The sequence below is a fragment of the Lytechinus variegatus genome, chromosome 18, assembly GCF_018143015.1.
Source record: "Lytechinus variegatus isolate NC3 chromosome 18, Lvar_3.0, whole genome shotgun sequence".
In the NCBI taxonomy this organism is placed as follows: domain Eukaryota; kingdom Metazoa; phylum Echinodermata; class Echinoidea; order Temnopleuroida; family Toxopneustidae; genus Lytechinus; species Lytechinus variegatus.
The window spans coordinates 20,421,528-20,448,083 of NC_054757.1; the positions used below are offsets into that span (position 1 = coordinate 20,421,528).

The following is a 26,556-nucleotide window of genomic DNA, read 5'->3' on the forward strand; positions in this document are numbered from 1 at the left end:
GTGACGAAGAGGGGCATTTAAGGCTTGTCTGTAGGAATTCACGAAGACCAATCGTATTTCACTAACCAAATTGATGCGAGCGCGAAGCGCGAGCTGAAAATTGATATTCAGATCAGGAATTGTTTTATATCAAGACCATAAAATTGGGCAATCACTTTAAGTAGTCATGAAAAAGAAGCATATGTCACTACATAAAACCATAATAACTCGAAGTGCGAGGAAATATATTTGGTGTTTATTGACTTGGAAAAGGGAGTTTTAGTACAACAGGATTATATATCTCGTTAAACAGATAATGCGAGCACCAGCTAGGAACAATAAAGACATAGGCCCTGAGCAAATTATGTTTGATAAAGTTATGAAAATTGTTTCCTATGTAATATAACATAACATAATAATGATACATTATAATGAACAATAATTTATTATTTCCTACTATGTTTTTCTCCTTTCCCCCGTTTTTTTTTGACCAGCCAATGGGGGGGGGGGGGGGGGCACGTGCTTCCCATGCCCCTCCCCGTAGTTACGCCAGTGATTACAGGATGACTCAGGAATGAGACTGTGGAAATGGGAATTACTATTTCTGTTAGTACTTCTTTACAAAATATTCTTTATTCTATTTATCTTTTTTTCATAGAAATAGAAAGAAAACGATTTTAAAAAATACGTCATAAAAAGCTTTCTCTCTCAGAAAAACTATCACAATCTATGTGGAAAACATACTTCATGCCCACTCCATTGATACGGATAAAATTGAATATTCCATGTTTTTTAATGAAGCCTTTGTCGCACTTACAGTTCAGTAATAACAATCATTCGTCACATATGGACAAAAATACCAATGCTTTTAACTTTTCGATAATCCTGACATGTATGTAGAACAAAAATGACATTTAAGTTACAATTTAGGGTAAAATGTTTGAATGCTTCCAACCTTTCAACGGCAATTGCATGTATAATATAAATTGAATGATCGGCCTACTGGCGTAGTTCAACTTACGTTTATCTCGTTGGGAAAATAGTATAAAAACCCTGCAGAACAGCGTTGGCGTAGTCCTTGTAGTAACTTGGTTCTGACGGCTAATAAACGGAAAGCATTGAATTCTGACAAGAAATTTCCATAGCCTTTTTACCTCACTTCCCACTACACCACGCCCTGGTCTCACTTGCCCTGCACTCACGCGAGCAGCCTTTCCTGTACACGGCTTTTTAGCATTCTGCCTACATGGCGCGAATAACACTTATCCCTCATGTAGCGACAGCGAATCGCACGCATTTACGCATCGCATCCCAATTGGTGTTTAGTCCTAATTAAACGAACTTTGACATAATCTTTTCTTTAAGTGATGGGTCGATTGAACCCTATTTCGTAGAATACCACTAGGGAATTAGAGGACGAGATCTTTCACTCCATGAGTCTACTTGGGGAAAAGTACAAGTTTGAGCATATTCCGGGGGGGGGGGGGCACTCAGTATATAATGCATAGTGGGTATGTGCCGCGGAGGGGACCCCCATTTTCACACTCAAATTTCCGTTCCAAGGCATAGCATTTTTGTCTTATTGAGAAGAAGAACAAAGAAAGCCGCTCCAAGGCATAGCATTTTCTTCTTATCGAGAAAAAAGAAGAAAGAAATCCGCTCCGAAGCATCGCATATTTTTCGTTACGCCGTTCCGATCGCATTGATCTGCTCCAATGAGCTGCAATTTTGGTGAAAAGCGGCCGCAGAGCGCTGTCCGACCATCGCCTCAGCTCTGCGCGAGCGCACCCGGTGGAGGCCGCGCTAGCTGCATCATGCACACATGACCGTTCCATAGGTATGCATATACGCACTCACACGCTGGCGATCCGTTCCAAGGACCCCCATTTTCACAAACATTTGAAGTTCCGAAGCCCGTTCCGAGGACCCCTCTTTTTACAATAAGCCCGCTCCAAGGCCCCCGTTTTTTGTCTCGCCCGAGGCACACCCCCACCATTTTTTTGGTCGAGTGCCCCCCCCCCCGGGGCTTATTCCTCGCTACATTTCGTTTTAGTTGAAATCAGATTTTCCTCCAGAGGCCTGCCAGCACGGAAGTTGTGGACAAAAATAGACCAGGACACACGTGAACAGATTCCTACCTTCGGTCTCTAAGCGACTGTTTCACCATTTCTGCAGTTATTTGAAGGACACCGTGTCGTCCTGCCAATCGACGGTGCTCTTCGGGTCGGAGACCTTGCCCGTTGGGGTGGGGCATTTTTTTGCCGAGGAGGAGACCCCCATTTTCAGCCTAAATTTTCGTTCCAGAGCATCGCCAATTTAGCAATTTAGAAAGCCAGATAAAATCTATTTTCCCCGTTCCGGAGGCCCTCAAATTTGTGATTTCTCAGTTTCAGTGGGCGCTCATCAATAACTACTCAGCCGGTCGGAGCGAAGAGATTGATCGACTCAGAGCCATAATGCCGGGCCGCGAAATTATTTTTCCAACAAGAGTTCTGGACCCCAATATGAATATTCATGGCTTGCATCTTCGGAATAAGAGTCAGTTCCAGAGCATTGCTTTTTTAGCAATCGTTGATTAAAGCGCAGTTCCGGAAACACTGGTCTCTGACCATTACCATAGAAGCTATCGGAGAAAGTCAACGTAATTATCAGTGTTGACGATCCCAATGTCATAGAGTATGAAGGGACCTGCTACCCTCGTATGACCTTCCATACCCTCTTGCCAAGTATACGAGCTCTGCAAATTTCTTATTCTGATGGCCCGAATTCCTTCCCTCCTGATCCATGTAATAAATTCCCTAATGAAGTTCGCCTCCTCCCCCCCTTCATGAACCCCTTCCTTCTGGTTCGCCAGTGTCCCCGGTGTCCAATAAGGAAACATTATCGCCCGCACCGTGTGCTACATAACTGGAGAATTGCGTCCGTCCCCTTCAGCCCTCTAATTGAGTCCACTGAGAATTAGTCCCTTTAAAGGTCAAGTCCACCTCAGAAAAATGTTGATTTGAATCAATAGAGAAAAATCAGACAAGCACAATGCTGAAAATTTCATCAAAATCGGATGTAAAATAAGAAAGTTATGACATTTCAAAGTTTCACTTATTTTCAACAAAATAGTTATATGAACGAGCCAGTTACATCCAAATGAGAGAGTCGATGATGTCACTCACTCACTACTTCTTTTGTTTTTTATTGTTTGAATTATACAATATTTCAATTTTTACGAATTTGACGATTAGGACCTCCTTGCCTGAAGCACAAAATGTTAAAATAATGGAATTCCACGTGTTCAGGGAGGAATGAAACTAAATTTCACATGACAATGACGAGAAAATAAAAATATTTCATATTTCATATAATAAAATACAAAAGAAATAGTGAGTGAGTGATGTCATCAACTCTCTCATTTGGATGTAACTGGCTCGTTCATATAACTGTTTTGTTAAAAATAAGCGAAACTTTAAAATGTCATAACTTTCTTATTTTACATCCGATTTTGATGAAATTTTCAGTGTTATGCTTGTTGAATTTTTCTCTTTTTATTCAAATCAAGTTTTTGTTGGGGTGGACTTGTCCTTTAAGTTTATGTTTTAAAATCTATTTTTAGTCTGTTTTCTGCCATTTTGTTTTTGAACAAAGCTGGTTGGGACATATGATTGAATTGACTCTAAATTAACTATTTCCAGGGTCACCTCTAACTTAAAAGATCTGCTATGACTTCCAGTTCGCCTACGAATATCATACAATGCACTGATTGGTCAAGTCCCTACCTTATATTTCTGAGCTTTTACAAAGCAAACTTCACAGACACACCCAAAACCTAAGCAGTTCTAACAATGATTTGCTCATTCACATCCCAACTCGTAATGCAAAAATAACTTTGGAAGATCTTGCATTTGCCCGCGCGGTCTGCCATATAATAATACGATCGTCTCAATCAGAAGAAACATTCAAACTCGGACTAAAAAACAAATGTTTTCCATTAATCTCCATGCACTTTCCGCTTTACCTATCTAAATTGAAGCATTCAGGAGCCCTTAATTACAGCGCAGAAGAATATTATGCATATAGAATTACTATGACATTATTATGATTGGCGTTGTTCTTGTTATTATCACTATTATTATTATACCTTAACTCAACCAGAAATGAAATAAAGGATAGTTTTCCAAGTCATGATTTCTTGATCACGTAAAAGAGTGTAAGAAAACAGCGCCACCTTGAGTTCTCTTCACTGAATCATCATTTAAAGCAAAGGCTCTGTGGCGAAAGCTGTAAGATATTGCTTTGATATGTGCAGGGACTGAGATTCAAATCGCGTCTAACTGGGCGTTGTGGCGTGACCTTGTACTCCAAGCTGTGGGGAAGTTACAAATTGATACAGAGGTTCGAGCCCTGCTCAAGTCTTTCGGATGGTGACGTTAAAGGTCGGTCCCAGACGTAAATAATCATTTCTAATTGATACACGTCTGACAAAACTCAAACACACACATTAGACAAAGAAATAGCTTCGCATTGGAACTCCATTAGAGCTGTTTCTTTTTGTTGGATTTTCAGATTGTATTTTTGTCACGTGGGAAGTGACTTTTTTTTAAATTATTTATCTACTGCTGCTTGACACCAAATAAGGAATACGTAAAAACTGAGGATTACAGTTATGAAAGATTTAATCAAACCTTTTCAATATTTCTTTTGATTTCTTTGACAATGATTGTACAAGAAAATATACATAGATGTGGATTATGGATAACAAAATATAACTTAATTTAACGGTAATCGTTGATGTGAGCCCCCATAATTCTATCTAGTCTGACATGCCCCACTCGGCCATGGTGGTCGGTCCAGTTCCTGGCCTCCGCAGCTTGCGATGTCTCTTCCACTCGGCCTCGGCCTCCGCAGACTGTGTTACCCCTCGATGAGTAGCCCCTAGATAAGAGAGATGTGGCTTCAACGAATTAGTGGACGAGATCGAGCCCCCAATGATGACATGAATTTTGATCAGTCATGTCGGTGGAGAACCGGCAGCAGCTGGGTCGTTATCTCGTCACCGACGTAGTCCCTCCGTTTTAATTTAGACTGCCTACACGAACATTTGTAGTCTATTCTAGCTTAGGTGGTTCTCCCTGAATTACTCAAATTAACTTCCTAATATACCCTACCGTTACTAGGACTAACTGTAAAATTTCTATAAAGTAATTCAAAGAATTGCAATGACAGATGAGTGCATTAAGCAACACATTCTATTAATAAAAGACTTCCTGTGCATTCTATACACTTACATTCATCAATGCTAGAGCACGCTTTGCTATGTATGACACATGTATGAAAATGCTTATGTAGAATAAAATATGACATCAACCTGGTACAAAAGGGGGGATCAAGCGTTTCCAATGCTTGCTTTTATAATATTCAAAACATATGTACCTACTTGTCTTCAAGACAACCCTAACCTGGATGAAGTAAAAAAAAAGTTTAACACTTGTTATAAACTTTAACTTAAACATTCTATAATTAAATTTCTTTCCTGACAATTTTCAAAGACGGATCCATTTATTTTGACTGCGTCTTCCCAACGCTTTCGACTTAATTGTCCCCCAAACAGAAATTACACAAAGATACATCATGAATTTGAATTTATCATAATTTCTATTGAATATCAAATGTTACAAATTCAAAGATTGAATGAAAACGAAATTGCCCATACAACATTTAGAAAATACTACGGAAATTATATTATATTTCCAAAGTTCATATCATAATATGCAAACTTAAGGTCGGAGAAAATGGATTAGTTGGCCAGAGGCACACGAACGATAAAATGCTTTTCAAAAAACCTCAAATATAATACATTCATGAGAAAAACAGATTTATAACAACATAGGAGACTGAATTTATCTTTATCTCCCTCTGATGTAAGTTCTTTTGCCGTGTAACTTTCAATTTATCTGAATACTTATCAGGCTGTTCGTTTTTTATAGTGAATTTGTTGGTATTCCTATTATTAACTTTAAAGGTCAATGTTCCACTCTTTCATAATCATTATGTACATATCATATCAAATAGCACTAAACATTTCATATTCATGTATTATATGGAATACCGAAGTGATAACGTCACGATTTTTTTTTTTTTTTTTTGCATTTCAGCATTTTGGATACACTACACAATTTGGTGTGAATCGGGTTCTAATTCATTCTAAATGTAAGGAACCACGCCGTCTGCAAGGTTACTGGGCAAGTGATATTCACAACTTAATTAATTAGTATAATACCCCTAATACATTGTTATACAATAAATGTTCATTGATGCGTATCATCATCATTATTAATATTACTATTATTATTACTATTATCATCATCATTTTTTTCCTCATTTAATATCCTTATACTAAACGACCAGTACTCTCCCCAAATTTAGCCATTTCATTAAATTTATCAGTTTTATTTCATTATCATTGACGTGATTTTTCCTAATATGTTGTTCAATTACATCGAAAAAAGGGAATAGATTTCTGTATTCCAAAAAGATATACTGCTGTCTAGCCCAAATAATTACACAATTCAAAATCATCTTTCTTTCTTTATACAACCAAAATAAAACTTGTACTACAAAGAACTCAATCCTACCACGAGTTACTTCGTTTAACCAATCACTTAGACGATTCAAAATCATAAAAAGAAATGCACAATATTCTCAACCTCTCTTCCTTCCACAGAATAAACAATATGTGTGTTTGAATTATTTTAAGTTTTACCACATCCTTATTTATATAAAGTATCATATTGAGAAGCCTGTAGTGAAATCAATCAACTGTCGAATTCACCGTACACCGGATAATAGCTCTGAAATGATACTTCATATATTCATCAATAAATGATACGCCATCAGCATGTCATCTACGAGAAAGAAAATTCAATTTGTCATTCTTTTCTTTTGACTACTTATCTTTCAATATGCAAGGCACAATGGTCCATTTACCTTTGTATTACAATTTTCTTGTTGTGATTTATATCAGCACTTAATTGATAATTTGACAAAGTGCATAATACTGCAGAAATGTAATATGTATACAATATCTTATTCGCATTCTTCTCTACACAAAATATGTCCATGATCGTCTAATAAATCTTTTATAAAACGAATGCCTTTATCGCACCATTCTTTTAGAAACCCTTTCCACCTATCTTAACATCACAATTGTACCAAACAGGAGTAGCCTGCCAAAAATGAGAAGTACACTGAACATGGCGGACAAAATAACGATGAGTTTGGAAAAGATCCTTCGAAAAACAATTTAGATTTGTATATGATAATTTAGTAAAATATACATGTATATTCTCTTTACCCAATGCCACTGACGTCATGGGTCGTAAAAATGTGTACATTAAAATGTGAAACATGTATACATGTCGAGTTCGACACCATTCTTCTAATGATATGATGACGATGGTTGTCATTATTATTATCATTTTCATTATTATTATCATCATTATTATCATCATCATCATCATCATTTTGATGGTGACGACGACGACGATGATGATGATAATAATGTTGATGATGATGATGATGGTGGTGGTGGTGGTGATTATGATGCTAATGATGCTGATAATGTTACACATGCTCTGTTCTCAGTGTATTTCGGACAATCTGAATTATCGGCGGCAAGGATGATCTAAGATCCATTCTGTACCCTGAGGTCCGCTCACGCCCACGGAAGACCAGGTCTCTTTCCTGTTCCATTGGGTCTTCAAAAATGGAGTAGATTTCCCGCCAAGCCCCAGCTGGAAATGGCTGTCGGTTTGTTCGATCCAAAAAGAATCAAACTCTGAACGATCACAGTGAAGATCGACGTGACCGGAAAATTGTGTTGCAGATACAAGGTCAGATCTACTGCTTCCGCCCGCCACATACACTCTCATGGTAACACGTTTCAAAGAACCAACGCAGAATCCTGCATTAGAGACAAAATCCGGAAAAATCCGTTGCTGGGATCCGTTGCATAAAAGTTACTATAATGGTAACTACCATGGTAACGATGATGAATAGCCAATCAAAATCAAGGATTCCATGCAAGTTACCTTTGCATGGAAAAGTTACCATAATGGTATATTCATTTTCATATGATTGTTGACATCCAGAGAAACAACTTTCAACTTGGTGTCACATTTCTAATGGTCATCTTGACCATGTTTGGGGTCAAAATGGGGTCTATATGGGAGTCCCTTTCTGAAAATACTCCGATTGTGGCGAGTGACCAGTCCAGTGACAGTGACAACTTGTTTGTCTTGTTATACCGAACAAACATACAACATACAAGTATACAACACTATATACCCTTGACTTCCCATTAAAAGTTATGAGCGGAAAGGTCAAAGGTCAACGAACTTTCATTGTTAGACTAAAACCGGTTAGAAAGCTCACTTTCTTGGTGGTTCTTTCCGTTCTTAGTGTATTTTTTTTTAAAAGTCTCTATCTGAGAATACCCTTGTCTAGTAGTTAAAAGGTGTTAAAAAGTAGTTAAAAAGTTCATTTATATAGGAACAAAATGTATAGACGGATCGACTTTAGAGTCAAATATATCTAGAGTGATATTTCCTTGCAGGCACACCTCGAAACGACGGTGGTGACAAACCCTAACCAGCAAATTTTCTGTTCCATTTAAATTTTACATCTTCATGATGCCATGTATGCAACTCTCTCCGAGTTTCCTGATTTAGAATTAAATTCAAATCAAGTTCAATTTACGAGCCTTTATGAAGAAACTTTTCCTCCGTGCATTTGCTTTTACAGAATTGTATATATTGGGGTACCGTGTAAACATAATAATCACATTGTCAGTGCTCACAACAAAGATGCCTATAAATTTTGGACTAAAGGGGAATGAAAACTTTGGAGAAGTAGGCTTCTCTCGAAGCAGAAAAATCAAAGAATAAGAACAAAGAAAGTTTGAGGAAAAACGGACAAACGATGAGAAAGTTATGAGCATTTGAATATTGTAATCATTGATGGTATGGAGATCCTCCATTGGCAATGCGACAAGGTTGTGTGATGTCATATGTGAACAACTTTACATTTGATGGACTTTAAAATACCTTCCAAATGTCTCTTTCTGCCTTTTCTTGTGGTGGTACTGACTCTTTATCCATGGTGTATTCTTTAAAAATCTGTATTACATGCCCTCCTATAGAAAAAACACATGATCTACTGAAAGATGTGATTAAAGAGGTAATTTAAGTGAAATTTCTACTAAAGTAATGGCGAGAGTTGTTCACAAATGACATCACACATCTTTGTAACATTGCCAATGGGAGGATCTCCATAGCATTAGCGATCACAATATTCAAATGCTCATTACTTTCTCATTATTTCTCCGAGTTTTCTCAAACTTTCGTCGATCTGTTTCTTTAATTTTTTTCTGTTTTCACACAAGCTATCTTGTTCTAAAGGTTTCATTCTCCCTTAACTTTCGATCAGAAATGCGTCAAGTAATTAGAAGAGACAGTCATTCTTGTCATAGCTTCCCCTTTTGATAAAAGGTAAGCGTTATAAGTGGATGCAATGAGTCTTTCATTATTATGTATTATTGTGTATTTTGAGCAACATGCAATGCCATTGACCTACTGCTTTATAACAGGTCCATGTTCAAAGTACCGAAGGGGGTAAGATCTGACTGAATCACAGTCCTTGTGCATCCCCCCCGAGTCTTTCGATTCTTGTTCTGATTTCTTTTTGAGAGAGATGTTACCATAATAGTTCCATTATCACACTTTATAATATTCATAACTTACCTGCTAAGACATGCCCCTTGGATGTGAACCGGATCATTAAATGAGACCCAAAACTGTGACTTCCTCGTATTTTGAACGACAATCGGGTTATGCCAGCAAGGTTAGCGGTAGGGTGTGGTACCACAGCACTTGGGAAATCCTCCTCCAAAACTGATCTGCAAGCTGACAGGAGATGGGGAAAGTGAGGGGGGGAGAGAGTGGGTTGTGGAGCGAGAGAAACGAAATAAGGTGTCATTTTATACTTCTTGACGTTTTCCCCAGGTACAGCCCTGTCTAGAGAAGAAAAAAAACAAGGAATTTTAATCACAATTATCACATCCGTTCCCTTTAAACGGCCGTTTTAGAAGGTTACCCATATAGAGCTTGAGCCATCACATCTGCTTCATGCGTCTGGTAGGGCCATCGCGTAACCTGACCATTCGAGAAAAGGCCCCCACGATGGGTTAATACAGTGCCCGATTTACCTTATCTCCATCCACATTTGCATCATCGCCAACTATTCCCTTAGAGATATATAAAGTTCTTGTTTATTTTTTTTTAGGAGAATGTTTTTTATTTGAAGTTGATCCAATAGCCATAATATCAAAGCCTATGCAAGACACCAAAATCACAATTTTGTCCGTTGGACAAAAATAAAAAAAACATGTAATGCAAAAAGGATTAATTTTAGAATCCATTTATAATTTCACTCATTTAATTGCTCGGATATATTAACCTAAATACAGGCATCAAAATCACAATAGGACAGAGATTTTGAGGTGTAATGCCAACAAAAAAGGGGTGGCTCAAACTGGCCGCCATTGGGTTTTCGGACCTCTTTGACCATTATTATCTGCTCGCTTGATACTCGAACCATTTTTTCTCAGACCTTTACCCTTACATTTGGTACAAAAATTGAACACTTTGCACCAATTTGGAATTGCTGAAGGGTTAGGCACCCCACTACCCCCCGAACACGATGCGGATGCTCTATTGTTGAGCCACTATGCCCAGAGCCAGGGTTTTTAACCTATATGTTTTTGTTTTTTATATTCGAAAAATTAGATTCACTTTATCACTCACTTCCTCAATAATGATTATAATATGATGTAGGCTGCAGCGCTTCTCAAACGGTGGGCCGCGAGAAGCTCCAGAGGAAGAAAAAAAGGGGGGACTATAATAGTATGTTTCACAGACCTGGATCTGTCCGGCAGCCCGAATATGTTTGATCGGTCTACGTACTCGGTCAAATAGGATAAAGAATGCTTTATGCATGTTGCGATATGCATACACATTATGATGGTTTTGATCTAACTTTTGTGTGAACCTCATCATGTATGCATATTGTGTAGAATTTAGTTAATTGTCGCCCTTTTACCGGACCTTTGCGACTGCAGTTAGTATTTGAACTATTTGTTTCGAACGTGCTTCAGTGCTTTGTGTTCAAATTTCACGAAAACATATAGTCTTTCATAAAAATTGACCTTTTTAAAAGCGATTTAAAAAGGGCGAGGGAGGAAACAAACTGAAAAGTCTCTGAATGTAACTGTATGAAAATATGACCCTGAGTACGTTAAATTTGGATTCATTATGACTGGCAGTGATGTAAAACCATAAGCAATATGTGTCGAATGTTGACGATATTCAGCATTCTCGTTATTAAGTTGTCAAGGTTGTATAATGTTTGGAGGAGGGGCTCAAAGGCCGGGCTACTGAAAGTTATACTCATTAATATGCTCATTATAATCATTGTCTTTCTTTGAGTCGAGACATGTAGTCATATCGCTTTCTTAAAATTTGGTTGGTGGGCCCCCCCAAAAAAAAATTGAGGGTCAAAGTGATCCTCGAGTAAAAAAGGGTTGAGAAGCGCTGATGTAGGCTATATTCGAATAATAGAGGTTTTTATTTTCTTACATTGACAGTATTGTCCCACGTGATTCCCGAGACACACACATCGATAAACACCGCCCTCTACGACACGCACCCCTCCGTTCAAGCAGGGGTCTGAAAGGAAAAAGTAAAAATTGATAATAAATAGATAATAGTATAATGTAATTCTAGAGAAATGCTGGAAAGGACTGTGAATCAGATAAAGGCAGGAAGGGGGATACATGGTTTCAAGTATGACTAATAAATGCACGGATTGAAACAAAAACATAAGAATTTACAAAGGGTGAGGTTCTGTCGGAAAGTGATCTCAGTGATTTGTGCATGGTTTGGATTAATACATTGTTGAAGTTAAACTTCTACCGAAACAATGTTGTTTGAATAATTCTTTGGTTCGAGGATAAAAATACTTCGCAATTTTTAGTTATTTTCATTTTATTTCTTGTGAGGTGCGCGCGCCTGGTAGACGACCTCCCACACAGCTCTGCTTGTATATGTTATTGTTATTCCTGTATCATTTTTTAAATCTTATAATTACTGTTATATCTGGTCATTGGCCAAAAAAATTAGGGGGAGGGGGTTGTTGCACCCACAAATGTAATAACGCCCACAAATGTAATAACACTTAACCCACAAATGTAATAACGCCCACAAATGTAATAACACTTTACCCACAAATGTAATAATTTCACCCACAAATGTAATAATGACTTTACCCACAAATGTAATAAATTTGAAGGGATTTTTGGCGAATCCGTTCTAAACTAAAATCCTATAGTAATGCGTTCATAAAGCATAGTTGGAGTTGGAGATAAGTCCAAAGTCTTTTTCCAGACCAGGTTGTTTCAAAAACTATTATATAAGTCTAAATTCTTTTTTTCCAGACCCGGTTGTTTAAAAAATTATTATATAAGTCCAAAGTCTTTTTTCCAGTCCCGGTTGTTTAAAAAATTATGATATAAGTCCAAACTAAGATACGACAATGATATTCCAGTGGAATAAAAATGAGAATCAAGCGTAGTCTTTTCTCCAGACCCAGTTAATTAAGACCGGTAGAGTTAATGTCTTTGTTGTTTCAACTTATATGGCTTATATTGTGAATATATGCGATAAGAGTAAATCGAGAATCAAGCGTAGTCTTTTCTCCAGACCTGGTTACTTAAAACTAATAACTAAAACCCTAATGTCTTCATATAGCACAAAAGTGCAGTCTTCTTTTCCAGAGCCGGTTAATTAAAAAATTACATTATAAGTCTAAACTAAGATACGATAACAATATTCCAGTGGAACAAAAATGAGAATCGAGCTTAGTCTTTTCTCCAGACCCAGTTAATTAAGACGGTGGAAAAACTGTCTTTGTTGTTGTTTCAACTTACACGGCTTATATTGTTGATATATGCGCTAAGAGTAAATTGAGAATCAAGCGTAGTCTTTTCTCCAGACCCGGTTACTTAAAACTAAAAACTAAACCCTATAGTAATGCGTTCATATAGCACAAAAGTGCAGTCTTTTTTCCATACCCGGTTAATTCAAAAATTGAAATATAAGTCCAAAGACTTTTTTCCAGACCCAGTTGTTAAACAAGTTATACGATATTTCCAAAGTCTTTTTTCAGACCCGGGTATTTCAAAAAGTATAATATAAGTCCAAACTAAGATACGATAATGATATTCCAGTGGAATAAACATGAGACTCGAGCTTAGTCTTTTTTCCAGACCCAGGTAGAGAAGACTGGTGGAATTAATGTCTGTAGTTGTTTCAACTTATCTGGTGTATTATTGTGAATATATGCGCTAAGAGTAAATTGAGAATCAAGCGTATAATCTTGACGTGGTTACTTAAAACTAAAAACTAAACACTATAGTAAGCGTTCATGTAGCACAAAAATGCTAAGTCTTTTCTCTCGACCCGGTTACTTAAAACTAAAAACTAAACCCTATATTAATGCATTCATATAGCACAAAGACATTTCTCCAGGTTATTTAAAACATATATCAAATCTTTTAAAAAAGACCACACAATCTATTTATGTTGAATAACATGAAAAAAAGTGTAGACATTCATCCAGACCAGATTATTTCAAAATAAGAAATGATTGAAAAAAAGATCCTCCACTCTTGATAATGTTGAATTCCATGAAAATATAACATAGTTTTTCCTCCAAACCCAGTTATTCAAAATTATGAAGTACATGTATATTTTCAAAACAGTATAAAGACCCCATAATCTTATTAATGCTGGATAACATGGACATATACATGTAGCGTAGTCTTTCAGCCCGTCCCAGTTTTATTTTTTCCAAATTACGCTAATAGTAATAATAAAAAAAATCAAAATCTAAGACTAAACAATCCTTCAACCTAAGAAATGTTTTGAAAAGAAGTTTCGAGCGTTGTCTTTAGTCCAGACCTAATCATTAAAACAAATACGCAAAAAAATATTCTAACATAAGACCCTATCATATTCTTATTCTTGTGGAATAACGCGAGTTTTAAAATGTATACTCTTTTATCCAGACCCGGCTATTTAAAAAATGAATTTACAAAACTTCAAATCTAAGACCAATCTTCCAAAGTTACACCCAGTAAAGAAATATGTCTTTACCCCACACCCAGTTTTTTTAATAATACTAAGACCCCAACAAAACATTGCAATAATGCATGGGTAAAGCAAACATCGTTCCTCCAGACTTGGTTATTATTTGAAAACAATGAAATGGTTTTTTCAAATATTATAAAACGAAGACCCAATAATCTGATTACTGTGGAATAACAAGAAGACCAATTGTCGAAGATCGACTTTCCTCAAGACACAATTATTTCAAGAATAAAATATCAATAAAACCCAACCCCCAACACGAATCTAAGAACCAACAATCCTCCAAATTAAGACCATGCATGTAGAAAAGCACGTGTTTAGAGCGTTGTCTTTATTACAGACCCAGTAATTTAAAAATGATTTAAACAATCTTAAAAACATAAGACTTTGTCATATTCTTATTTTTGTGGAATAAGACGAGTATTATGCTTAGTCTTTCTCCAAGACCCGGTTATTTAAAAGATAAACAAATATTGAAAAAAAAAATCACAGCTAAGACCAATCTTCAAAATTAAACCCAGTATAAATGCTTGGGCCTAGAGTAATGTCTTTACCCCTCACCCAGTTCTCTTAAAAATACAAATTAAGCGAAACATTAATCCTAAAACTTAGACCCCAACATCTTCCAAACTATAAAACCCTCGTGATAACGCATACTTAATTTGACCAGACCAGCTTATTAAAAAAAACAGAACAACAAAACAAACATTTAAAATTAAAACCCTCTTACACCCTAAGATCCTGTAATATATAATGTATTTAAACATTCACTTTTTCTTCCAAGCAAAGAAATTTATAATTAATAAAAACCATCAAAACTTAGAGCCCGGGGAGCATTACATGAAATGAGTTGTCTGACGTCTAATCCGACAAGTCCCATTTTATCCAACACTAACCATGGAAGCACTGCATCTTAGCCAATCAACATCAAGGTCGGACATAAATGTTGATGAAATACTCCCACGATTATCTCATTCATGTTGAACAGGCACGAGAATAAGATTGAGTCTTTATGAAGATTTCATTTATTTTATATTTGAAAATGACAAGGCCTGGAATAAAGAAAAATCTCTAAACTTTTATTTATTGAAGGTTATTAGTTTGAAGGATAGTTGGATTTTAGATTCTGCTGTTCTTTTTTAAAATAATTTTTATTTTGAAATAATTGGGTTTGGAGAAAGACTACTCCATATTTCCATGCCATTCAATGTTAATAAGATTACAGGGTATTTGTTTTGTTGTTGTTGTGTTTTTTATGATATTTATACTGGGTCTGGAGGAAAGACCACGCTATATTTCCATGTTATTCAACATAAATAGGATCGTGGGTCTTTGTTTGCTTTTTTTTTATTATTACTAATTCATTATTATTATTCATCATGTGTTATTTGAAAGATCTGGGTCTGGATGAAAGACTATGCTAAATTTCCATGTTATTAAACATTAATAAGAGGGTTGGGTTACTTTTTGCCTGATTCCACCAGTTTTGAATAACTGGGTCTGGAGAAAAGACTATGCTCGATTCTCATTTTTATTCCACTAGAATATCATTATCGTATGTTAGTTTGGACCTATATTATAATTTTTGAAATAAACAGGTCTGGAAAAAGGACTTTGGACTTATATAATAATTTTTTAATTAACTGGTCTGGAAAAAAGACTTTGGACTTATACAATAATTTTTGAAACAACCGGGTCTAGAAAAAAGACTTTGGACTGATATTGTATTTTTTTAATTAACCGGGTCTGGAAAAAAGACTTTGGACTTATATAATAATTTTTGAAACAACCAGGTATAGAAAAAAAGACTTTGGACTGATATTATAATTTTTTAATTAACCGGGTCTGAAAAAAGACTTTGGACTTATATAATAATTTTTTAATTAACTGGGTCTGGAAAAAAAGACTTTGGACTTATATAATAATTTTTTGATTAACTGGGTCTGGAAAAAAGACTTTGGACTGATATTATAATTTTTGAATTAACTGGGTCTGGAAAAAAAGACTTTGGACTTATATGATAATTTTTTGATTAACTGGGTCTGGAAAAAAGACTTTGGACTGATATTATAATTTTTCAATAAACCGGGTCTGGAAAAAAAGACTTTGGACTTATACAATAATTTTTTAAACAACTGGGTCTGGAAAAAAGACTTTGAACTGATATTATAATTTTTGAATTAACTGATTCAATACATTCTTCCCACCGGGCACATTCTAAATTCGGAGGATTTAAAGCAAATCCAGATCGGCTGTGAATAGTGTCCAGCCGAATTTTAAATTTATTTTAGATATTAAGGATAAACTTTTAAATCTCAAAAGATTTAGACTAAAATCTTTTTTATTTATATTTAAATCAACAATGTTTAAATCTAAATATAATATTCGGCTGGTCACTATTCACATCCGATCTGTATTTATTTTAAATCCTTTGAATTTATAGTGTACCCATTTAATTCTCCTGGGCGGAGAGTGAATTAAGGTTGGGAACGAGGGATATTCGGGGTCCAAAAAGTCAAGAGTCCACTTAAATTTATTCTGTAGAATTATTATGTACATAATAATAAAAATAGTAATAACAATACTTTTTTTAACTCAGGGTAGCCACGTAAGTTAGAAAATTGCTCTACCAGCGGGCCCTCCATGACATAATAATGTTATTACCCTTCTCCAATCTAAATGCTGAAAGCCTAGCAAAGAGGCAGAAGGTCCCATTTTTATATGTCTTTGGTATGACTCGGTCGAGGATCGAACCCACAGCCTACCGTTCATGAGGCGGACGCTCTACCACTGAGCCACAATGCCCGGCATTATGTACATAATGGGATTAAGGCCGAAACCGTGGCCGGCAAAATTTAGCCTCGGAGCCATCATCGAAGCCCTCTTACCTGGTGTAACACAAGCTGCCATTCTCAATGCAGACGATATGTAGGGCAAGGCAATAGTCGTGTTTGATATTTGGGACTTATAGAGTTCTTCCAATTTATACGTCAGCCTTGGATGCCATTCATCTCCTTCTCTCTCATTCCTGCATATTATCCGTGGAGAAGTCGACAGTCCTTGAATGCCTTTAAAAAAGACCCGTATAAGGATCGTAATTATCTATTATAGGTCTTTTTACGTAGATTGCTTTAACCGTAGCATAATCACACGGGCTCTGGTAAGTTGCCTTTGCACCTTACATGGTGCATAGGATGTGAAATCCACTAAATAGTGCAAATTTTCACGTTCAATAGGGTACAATTCTCACAGGGTGCAAAGTAAATCTAAATCGCACCCTTCAATGGCTAATTAACCCTTTTCAAGCGTTATATGTTTGTTTAACTTTTGTGTTACTGGGCCCTAATGCCGCGTCCCCGAGGTTTGCGAAAAGTGTTAAGTGACTCAGACTGGCGCGTAGAATCTAGAGAGGGATGCTCAGTCTAAAAATATTCTCTAAAATAGTAGAGTAAGTTTCAACTTGCAGTCTGATTAATTTCCTTAAAAAATAAAAATCATTGCTTTTACTTGTGTTTTTCAGAATTCGGACAATTTTGTGAAATGCGCATGCATGCATGCCCTTATTAATGTTTATTTCATGAAATAACAACTTGTTTGCATACAATGCTGTAAAAATGCCCCCCTTGTATAGGAAAATAAGTTTCATCAACGATTTTCTTGCACTGCAAATCAATACTCATCCAGCTTTTACATTTGTGGGAAAAATATTTAGAGAAGAAACGCGATTTTATATAATAAAATACAACGCATAAGTGGAAAGATGGGATCATTGGCTCGCTCATGTTACTGTATCACCGAACAAGCATACAGTTTTATTAATTTCACATTTTTATCCTTCGTCAAGTCGATAATATTTTCAGTGTTTTAAAAGACAAGTTCAGCCTAACAAAAAGTTGATTTTAATAAAAAGAGAAAAATCAAATAAGCATAACACTGAAAATTTCATCGAAATCGGATGTAAAATAAAGTTATATTTTAAAGTTTCGCGTAATTTCACAAAAAAGTTATATACACATCCTACTTTGTATGCAAATGAGGAGACTGATGACGTCATCCACTCACTATTTCCTTTGATATGAAATATTCTAATTTTCTCCTCATTTTCAAGTGAAACAGCAATTTATTCTTTCCTGAACATGTTGAATTATCATTGTTTAATACTATATGGTTCAGTCAAGTTGGCCCTATTGTCAAATATTTAAAAAAATGAAATAATATAATTCGAACAATAAAAAAAGAAATAGTGAGTAAGGGACATCATCGACTGTCTCATTTGCATGTCGCTGAGTTGTGCATATTACTGTTGTGTGAAAAATAAGCGAAACTTTGAAAAGTCAAAACTTTCTTATTCCGATTTTGATAAGATTTTCAGCGTTATGCTAATTTGATTTTTCTATATTTATTCAAATCAACATTTTTTTCTGGGGTGGACCTGACCTTTGATGATTATCTTCTTTACGTTACACTACTTTTAGCTTGAGTCCCTCTTTTAATGTTGTAAAAGGGAGGAAAGACGCACTAGTGTTGCATTTGAAGGTACAAAATTGCATCGTTTTCTACTTGTGTACAAACTATTTGATACGTTTTAATTTGATTTGAGAATACAGTAAAAACGATAAAAACAAAGGAAAACGCACTTGGTCAGCTTATACTGATACATACTGGTGAAACATTACATTATAGGCATTGTTGTTAACTTGAATGTGTAAGGTAATATTAAATCAGCAAATACACTCCAGTCAGGTCCCTACGTTCATCAAACTCTGGTTCTCTAGTTATTCCTGAATCCGTTAAGACATGGGGGTTCGGGCTTTTGCTCACGCTGGCCCTGTTCTATGGAATGGTCTTCCCCTGACAATGCACGTCCATTGATACAATTAAACGTTACCTTAAGACTCGTCTATTCAATGCCTCTGAATCTACTACTATTATATTTGTACCTGTTCTCTTTCGTTCGTTCTTTCTTCTTTCACTGCGCCTTGGGCACTCCGCCGAGTGGATTTGGCGCATTACAAATCACATATAATTATTATCACATATATTATTATTTAAAGTCATAATCAGCGCAATTTATTTGTTTTCTACCATATCAGACAGACTGAAAACACTTTCAGTGTCAAACATTTTTTTCTTGAAATGGATAAGAATAAGTAGAATTTAATCTATTCCTTACCTAGTATGCAAGATAAAAGCCAAAAAAGTCCAGCTCCTTTCATGACGCAAGCTGAATTAAATAAATTTCTTTTAACATTCACACCAAGGTAATTTCTGAACAAAGCCGAAAACTCAATGCTTTGGGCATGCTGGGGATTATGGGTAGAACTACAGTAATTGCATTCTTGCGTATTCTTAATTGTTCCTTATTTTGTATCTCAAGCAAAGGTGAATGCCGCCAGAATAGGTCAGAAGGTGGAGTCTAATTATTTATTAATAGGAAAATGATGCGTAAAGCTATCCCTTTAACACAACTCCCAAAGTTCGCACGCATGTCCTTGATAATTTTTTTTGTTTCTTTTAAAAAAATGAAATTATTTCAGGGAGTGTAATAGAGCAATAAACTAGAGGCTCGTAAAGAATTAAACGACGGAAAACTACCTGCATTCCTGTTTATTGCACACTATTTGGCAAACTTCGAGACAAATTGTTATTTAAGATGTTAATTTTTAAATTTTTAAGAGCGATCTATTTACGGTAAGGAAAGAATGTATATTTTTTTCTTTATGCATGATACCTAAACATAAAATCTTACCGCCGATTTCAAACAAGGTTAAGTTAAATTTGTCCTACTCCAACAGTCCATTGAAAGCAAAGGGTGTCAACACTCTTTTTGCAGGATTGCTATAGTATTAGGAAGGAAAGTTCACGTGATACGCGTACACTGATGTAGTGCGTGCATAATATTTGATAGGTTGGTTAGGAGCAAGGCCCTGTCCACGGAGCATTATTCTACTGGCACCATGGTTACTGGGGGTTGCTGAACATTGTCACACCCTCTCAGTAAACATGGTAACAAAAATTATATAATTATTAGTGGCCAGGTCCATAGGTAGTAGTAGTATACTCTTAATTGTTTAAAACTTTATTTCCAATTCTGGGTAGTTGTAAACCAATGTGTGTTTTGGGGTGAAAAACTACACAGGATTCGTTGAAAACTACCCCGGGGGCCATTTCATAAAGCTGTTCGTAAAATAAGAGCGACTTTAAGAACGACTGGTGAACCTTTCTTACGCGCTTAACCATCGCCAATGTATATACCATTTACCACATCACAAGAAAGGATCACCAGTCGTTCTTAAAGTCGCTCTTAACTTACGAACAGCTTTATGAAACACCCACCAGAGTTGGATAAGTTTTTTAACCAATTGTTGTGTGGACAGGATGTTGCCCAACATGTTAAGAGTGTAGTAGTAGTAGTGGTGGTAGTAGTAGTAGTAGTAGTAGTAGTAGTAGTAGTAGTAGTAGTAGTAGTAGCAGCAGCAGCAGCAGCAGTAGTAGTAGTAGTAGTAGTAGTAGTAGTAGTAGTAGTAGTAGTAGTAGTGGTGGAAGTAGTAGTAGTAGTAGCAGCAGCAGCAGCAGCAGCAGCAGTAGTAGTAGTAGTAGTAGTAGTAGTAGTAGTAGTAGTAGTAGTAGTAGTAGTAGTAGTAGTAGTAGTAGCAGTAGCAGCAGTAGTAGTAGTAGTAGTAGTAGTAGTAGTAGTAGTAGTAGTAGTGGTAGTAGTAGTAGTAGTAGTAGCAGCAGCAGCAGTAGTAGTAGTAGTAGTAGTAGAACTATAGTCGCACATGATGATGTTCTTTAATCTCTCTAGATTCTACGCGCCAGTCTGAGTCACTTAACACTTTTCGCAAACCTCGGGGACGCGGCATTAGGGTCCAGTAACACAAAAAGTTAACGATCAATCGTAGAATCGTTCAGTCATTGCTAATCTGCGTTTCGTGTGCAAAATTCTTTCACGCGACACCATGCATTAGAGATCGAGCATACCGATCTTAAACAAATAGGATAGTAATGCCAAAAATTTGCAAACAAATTATAATATCCTCCTATTAAAGCCTCTTCATTAAATATTGTCCACAGCGGACGGCATTCGGATGCCAATGAGTCAGAAAGAAGAGGATCGAGGGTATTTGAATTCCAGTTCATCGTGGCTTAGCCATGAACCAGAATAGCCAAGTGGTCAATAAGTCGCTACCCGGAAAGCAGGAGATGGCAGGTTCGAATCCCACTGGTTCCACTATTTTCTGACTTATGATTTTCATAACAGATCGTGCGTACCGATCATAAACAAGTAGGAGTAATGCCGAAAATTTGTAAACAAATAATAATTTTTAATACTCAAACCGATAAATAGACTTTCATTTCATCCATATGTTATAATGTACATACACTAAAACTGGCTTTAATACCTTATTTCCAAAAACTTATACATAATATGTATAAGTTTTTGGAAGAAAGACATTAAAGCCAGTTTTGGTGTATGTACATTCCTTGATAATTGCGAATAACCGTGGGTGAAATGAAAGTCTATTTATGGGTTTGAGTATTAAAAATTATTATAATTTGTTTACAAATTTATACTGTATCTATTTCAACAATTTAGAATCGAATTCAGCTAACAAAGAAACAACACTTGTTTCTTTGACATTCCATTTCGTTTACAACTCGAACATGAATAACCTATATTATGCACTGTGTGCGAGGTTACTAAACAGTACCGGTATGCTATTACGCAACACTCTTCATGTACACATCCATGTACATGTACCTGTTAATACAACCGATAATGTCGCAGGAAAGCATAATGTCGAAATTGCGACATTATGCGTTGACTGTGACATTATGCGTTGGATGACTTTGGCATAATGTAACAGTCAAGGCATAACGCATTACCGTGACGTCACAAGTCTCAACGCATAATGTCGCATCGGTATTGTTATTCAGGATTTCACTCAGTAATTTGTTCAAGCTATGTCATCTGAACGTTTTTTTTTGAGAGTGTATTTGGAGGGACAGGTGGGGAGGGGGGGGGGGGGCGATATTAAATTCATTATGACGAAAAGTGGTCAAGAAGAGTGATCCAATATTTGGGCCCCTGCTGGAGTCCAGCAAGTGTCCATACTAGTATGTGTTTCTAAAGCGGGATTTAGCCAAAATGGGGTGGGGCAGAATGTTTATTTATTTATTAACAATATTTCAACAGGATACCCAATCAACATAAAAATTGCCCTCCCTTGGTGTCCTGCATATTAAAAAACAATCACAATATATCTTGTTATACACAGTAAATTAACATGGTAAAATGTACATACATTATGATAGAACGTAATAGTTGAAGTCAAATATAAACGAAACTATAAATGTTTTCATCCATGTTTCCCCGATCGGCCGCTAAAAGCCTTCTTTTTATGTTGGTTTATAAAGGGAGCAGTCCCAAATAAATTTTGAAGTAGGCCTACATTTAACAAGCTTTGTTTTTACAAACAAGATAGGCTATCTCGCATTGCCTAAATAGATAATGAGAACGCGAAGCGCGAGCTCAACTTTTGGGATATTGGATGCATTTCGACCAAAGCAATGAACATTCTGAGCAGTTTCTGGCAGTATAAGATATGCGAGCGCGAATCGCGCGCTAATTTTTTTAATACAGGCCTATTGATGGCACATTCGAAGTAACAATACGAAATATAATTTATTTTTTTCTAATATTTTGAACGACAATGAAATGTAGAATTTGTGTAAATTTGTATTTAGTTTCACCTAGATGACCTTACTCTCTCGGAAAATAAGTTGAATTGCATGTATAGCGATGTGCATAGATGAATGGTGTTATGCGTATACTTGCGTTTAAATAGTCCACACATTACAATTTTTCAAAGTCCACCTTTCTGACAATTAATTCGATACTGACCCCCTTCCCCTGCATCCACACAATATATATATATATATTATGATAATGAATGAGTGCTCATGTCATATTTTTACCTTAATTGTGGGATATGTGAGCTTTTTTTAATCACACGTAAGTATGATGATGATTATGATAAAAATTGCCTAACAGTGAAAATATCAAAATCGGATGTGAAATTAGAAAGTTATGACATTTTAATGTTTCGCTTAATTTCACAAAACAGTTATATGCACATTCTGGTCGGTATGCAAATGAGGAGACTGGTGACGTCATCCACGCAGTATTTCTTTTGTATTTCATTACATGAAATATGAAATATTCTAATTTTCTCCTCATTGTCAATTGAAACAACAATTAATTCCTCCCTGAACATGTGGAATCAGCACTATTTAATACTATATGTTTTAGCCGAGTTGGTCCTTATGGTCAAATCTGTAAAAAATTGAATATTGTATAATTTAAAAAAAAAAGAAATAGTGAGTTAGGGACATCATTGACTCTCTCATTTCCATATCATAATTTTGGTTGTTGATATGAATCATATCACTATTTTATGAAAAAATAACGAAATTTTAAAATGTCATAACTTTCTTATTCTACATTCGATTTTGATGAAATTTTCAGCCTGATGCTAGTTTGATATTTCTCTATTTATTCAATTCAACACTTTTCTTGGGTGGAATTGACCTAAAGTTCGAACATAAAGTTTGCTTTTTTTTGCTTTCCTCCCTATCTCTATTGCTCTGAAGTGCGCTATAAATGTATTACGTAATTTCATTATTATAAAAAAAAACAAATAATAGTACTAACAGTTTAGAAACAATGTATTAAGCGGGATATAAATATTGCATATTAACATCAGTTCTGTCATTTCACAAAGATCATTGGGACTTAAACAAAAATAATATTGATGTTTAATAATACTACGATAATGATAGTTATGATCATTATAGTTGAAATACTATAATAATGATGATGATAATAATAATAATAACAATCATAATTACAATGGAGATGGAAGGGAAAATAATTAGTCTCCTCGATATTTTTTCATAATTTTCATAATACTTGTAACTATTTCACGAATTACAAACTACTTTATAAGAAAGATTAATTAATGAGCCACTAAGCGAGACAAGTAGTACGATATGACAAAATTCATTTCAATTAGAGCAAAACAATAAATACGATTAGAAAATGATAGAGAATAAAGTCCCGGAACAATTAAAGAACGACAAGAATATCAACCACAAAAGTACACATTAAAACGTGTACATGTATTGTTTTATGGCATGTGGTTAAAGAAATAAAAACTCTTTGGAGAAATTGAATACCCACAGATTGTATAATTTTGTTAGAAAATGAGACACAGTATAGTCCAGTGTAATAATAATATAAAAAAAACTAGAAAATAATGTTTCCAGGAAATTGAAAGGAAGATGACCATTTTGATATTGTCAGAGACCAATCGCACCAATTAATTTGACATGAAATTTGTGGTCGGGAATGAATTTGTGCTATTTTCATGCCTCACTTTTGTAGCAAGCAAATTCTTATTATCATTTTATATAAGATATTGAAACCAGGAGAATGTTGTAGTACCTATCCGAGGGGCACCTGCACCACCACAGGGGGGAGGGGGATGAGGCCCACCGCCCCTTTGAGGTTTTAAGTGATTGAAATAGACAACATAACGACAGGAAAAGGAATAGAGGGGGGCGATGACAAACAAATTAATAGAAGTACAGGGAGCAATATAATTACGACCCTATATTGTCATCAAGAATATCTCCCCTCCCCATTCGCTTCTTTACCACCCTTCCCCTCTCTCTCTCTCGTTCTCTCTAACACGGAATTTAATCATGTTAATGGCGTCGCCCCCATGCAGAAACGTTATCACCAATTGCAATGGATTTAAGTGCATTGTAAAATATTCCTTCACAACAAGTGCGTTCTCACTTAGTTCTAAATGATGTTGCTAAATGATTTAATAATGAACAGAGAAGTCATAGTAACAACTCCTTCATTGACGGGTTCGGATTTGGATGCGCCGGTATAGAATACCCCGTTCACACAAACCAGGTTCTCATTCTCACTACGATCTGGGAGACTCCGGTAATAGCAATTTCAAACTGCGTGTGAAGATAGTTACATGACACAAACTTGACAATTTGTAACCAATAATTATTCATTCAAGCTTTCACAATGTTGCTTATGGTAAATTACGAAACAGCCCCATTGATTTTGTAACTACTACTATTATTTTCATTATTATTATTATTATTATCATCATCATCAAAGCGCAGTTGAGGGTATGCACATAGTAACTGCGCTATATTAATGGACATATTATTATTTTTTCACTATTGATATCATTTATTATTATCATTGTTATCATTATTATTGTTGTTATTATCATTGTTGTTGTTGTTTATATAGAATTATGCATCGAGTGGTATTGGGAGTCCTCCCAATTCAATGCTTGCCAGCAAAATATGCAGGCCATTTCTGCAAATGGGCGTTTCTGTAAATTATTCATTTGCAGAAATTAAGTCATTTGACACCAGCGTGACGTCAAGATACCTTCGAAAAGAAAACACAAAGGCAAAACCAAGTGGATACCAGTAGGAATAAATGAATTTGCAGAAATGGGGTATCTGGCATCACTCTACCAGAGCACGTGCTTTATTAGGATCGTAAAACCAAGCAACCAATTTTGAAATTAGGGCAGGAACGATATTCTTCTTTCTTTCTTTCCCTTTTTTTTGCTGGGGATGTGGTTAACCACGATTGATATAGATAGGAGAAGGAGTCATTTCACTTTGTTTTATTGTTTCAATGCTTTAAATGAATGTATTAACAGAAAATTTTGCTTTGTTTATTACAAAAGCTATATAACAGTCACACACGAGAAGCGAGCTTTTATAACATTTCAATATTAAATTCATACAAAATCATCTTTAACAATATGCCCAATGATGAGTTTGGATATTTTATCCATTCCGTCCCAGACTAATACAAAGCAAAAGATCAGTAAATTTACACGATTTATCAATTTGACAACAATAATTTAGAAAAAAAATTATTTGATATCAATTACATTCTAATATCAAAATGGCTACTTTGCTCCATAAATATTACGCCCTGTGAATACCTAACATACATAATTTTATACATTTAAAATTTCTCCGGAAAAATCATGCATTATGTAACGATCTTAATTTCTTTTTTAATTACAATTCGCATTTAACTATAGGGTTGAACTAAAAATAACAAATTTCTCTAGAAAAAAAAATCATCACAATATTTAATACCCCTTGTCAATCTGAAGTTGAATTATGATAAGTCTCCATATACAGACTCATCTGTGAAGTGGCGTACCGTCATGACCGTGGGCCTAAACTGGTGTTGTTTAAATAA

At 35.6% G+C, this 26,556-nt stretch overlaps 1 protein-coding gene across 1 annotated transcript; it reads right to left on the minus strand.

The window, feature by feature from the left end:
* Positions 1-7,631: 7,631 nt before the first annotated feature.
* On the minus strand, positions 7,632-19,458 carry LOC121432226. Its single transcript, XM_041630078.1, has 5 exons — positions 19,405-19,458; positions 17,120-17,299; positions 11,661-11,750; positions 9,768-9,929; positions 7,632-7,930 (listed from the first exon to the last, which is right to left on the minus strand). The coding sequence occupies exons 1-5, from the start codon at positions 19,445-19,447 to the stop codon at positions 7,632-7,634; spliced, it is 774 nt and encodes a 257-aa protein (XP_041486012.1). The 5' UTR covers positions 19,448-19,458.
* Positions 19,459-26,556: the final 7,098 nt, after the last annotated feature.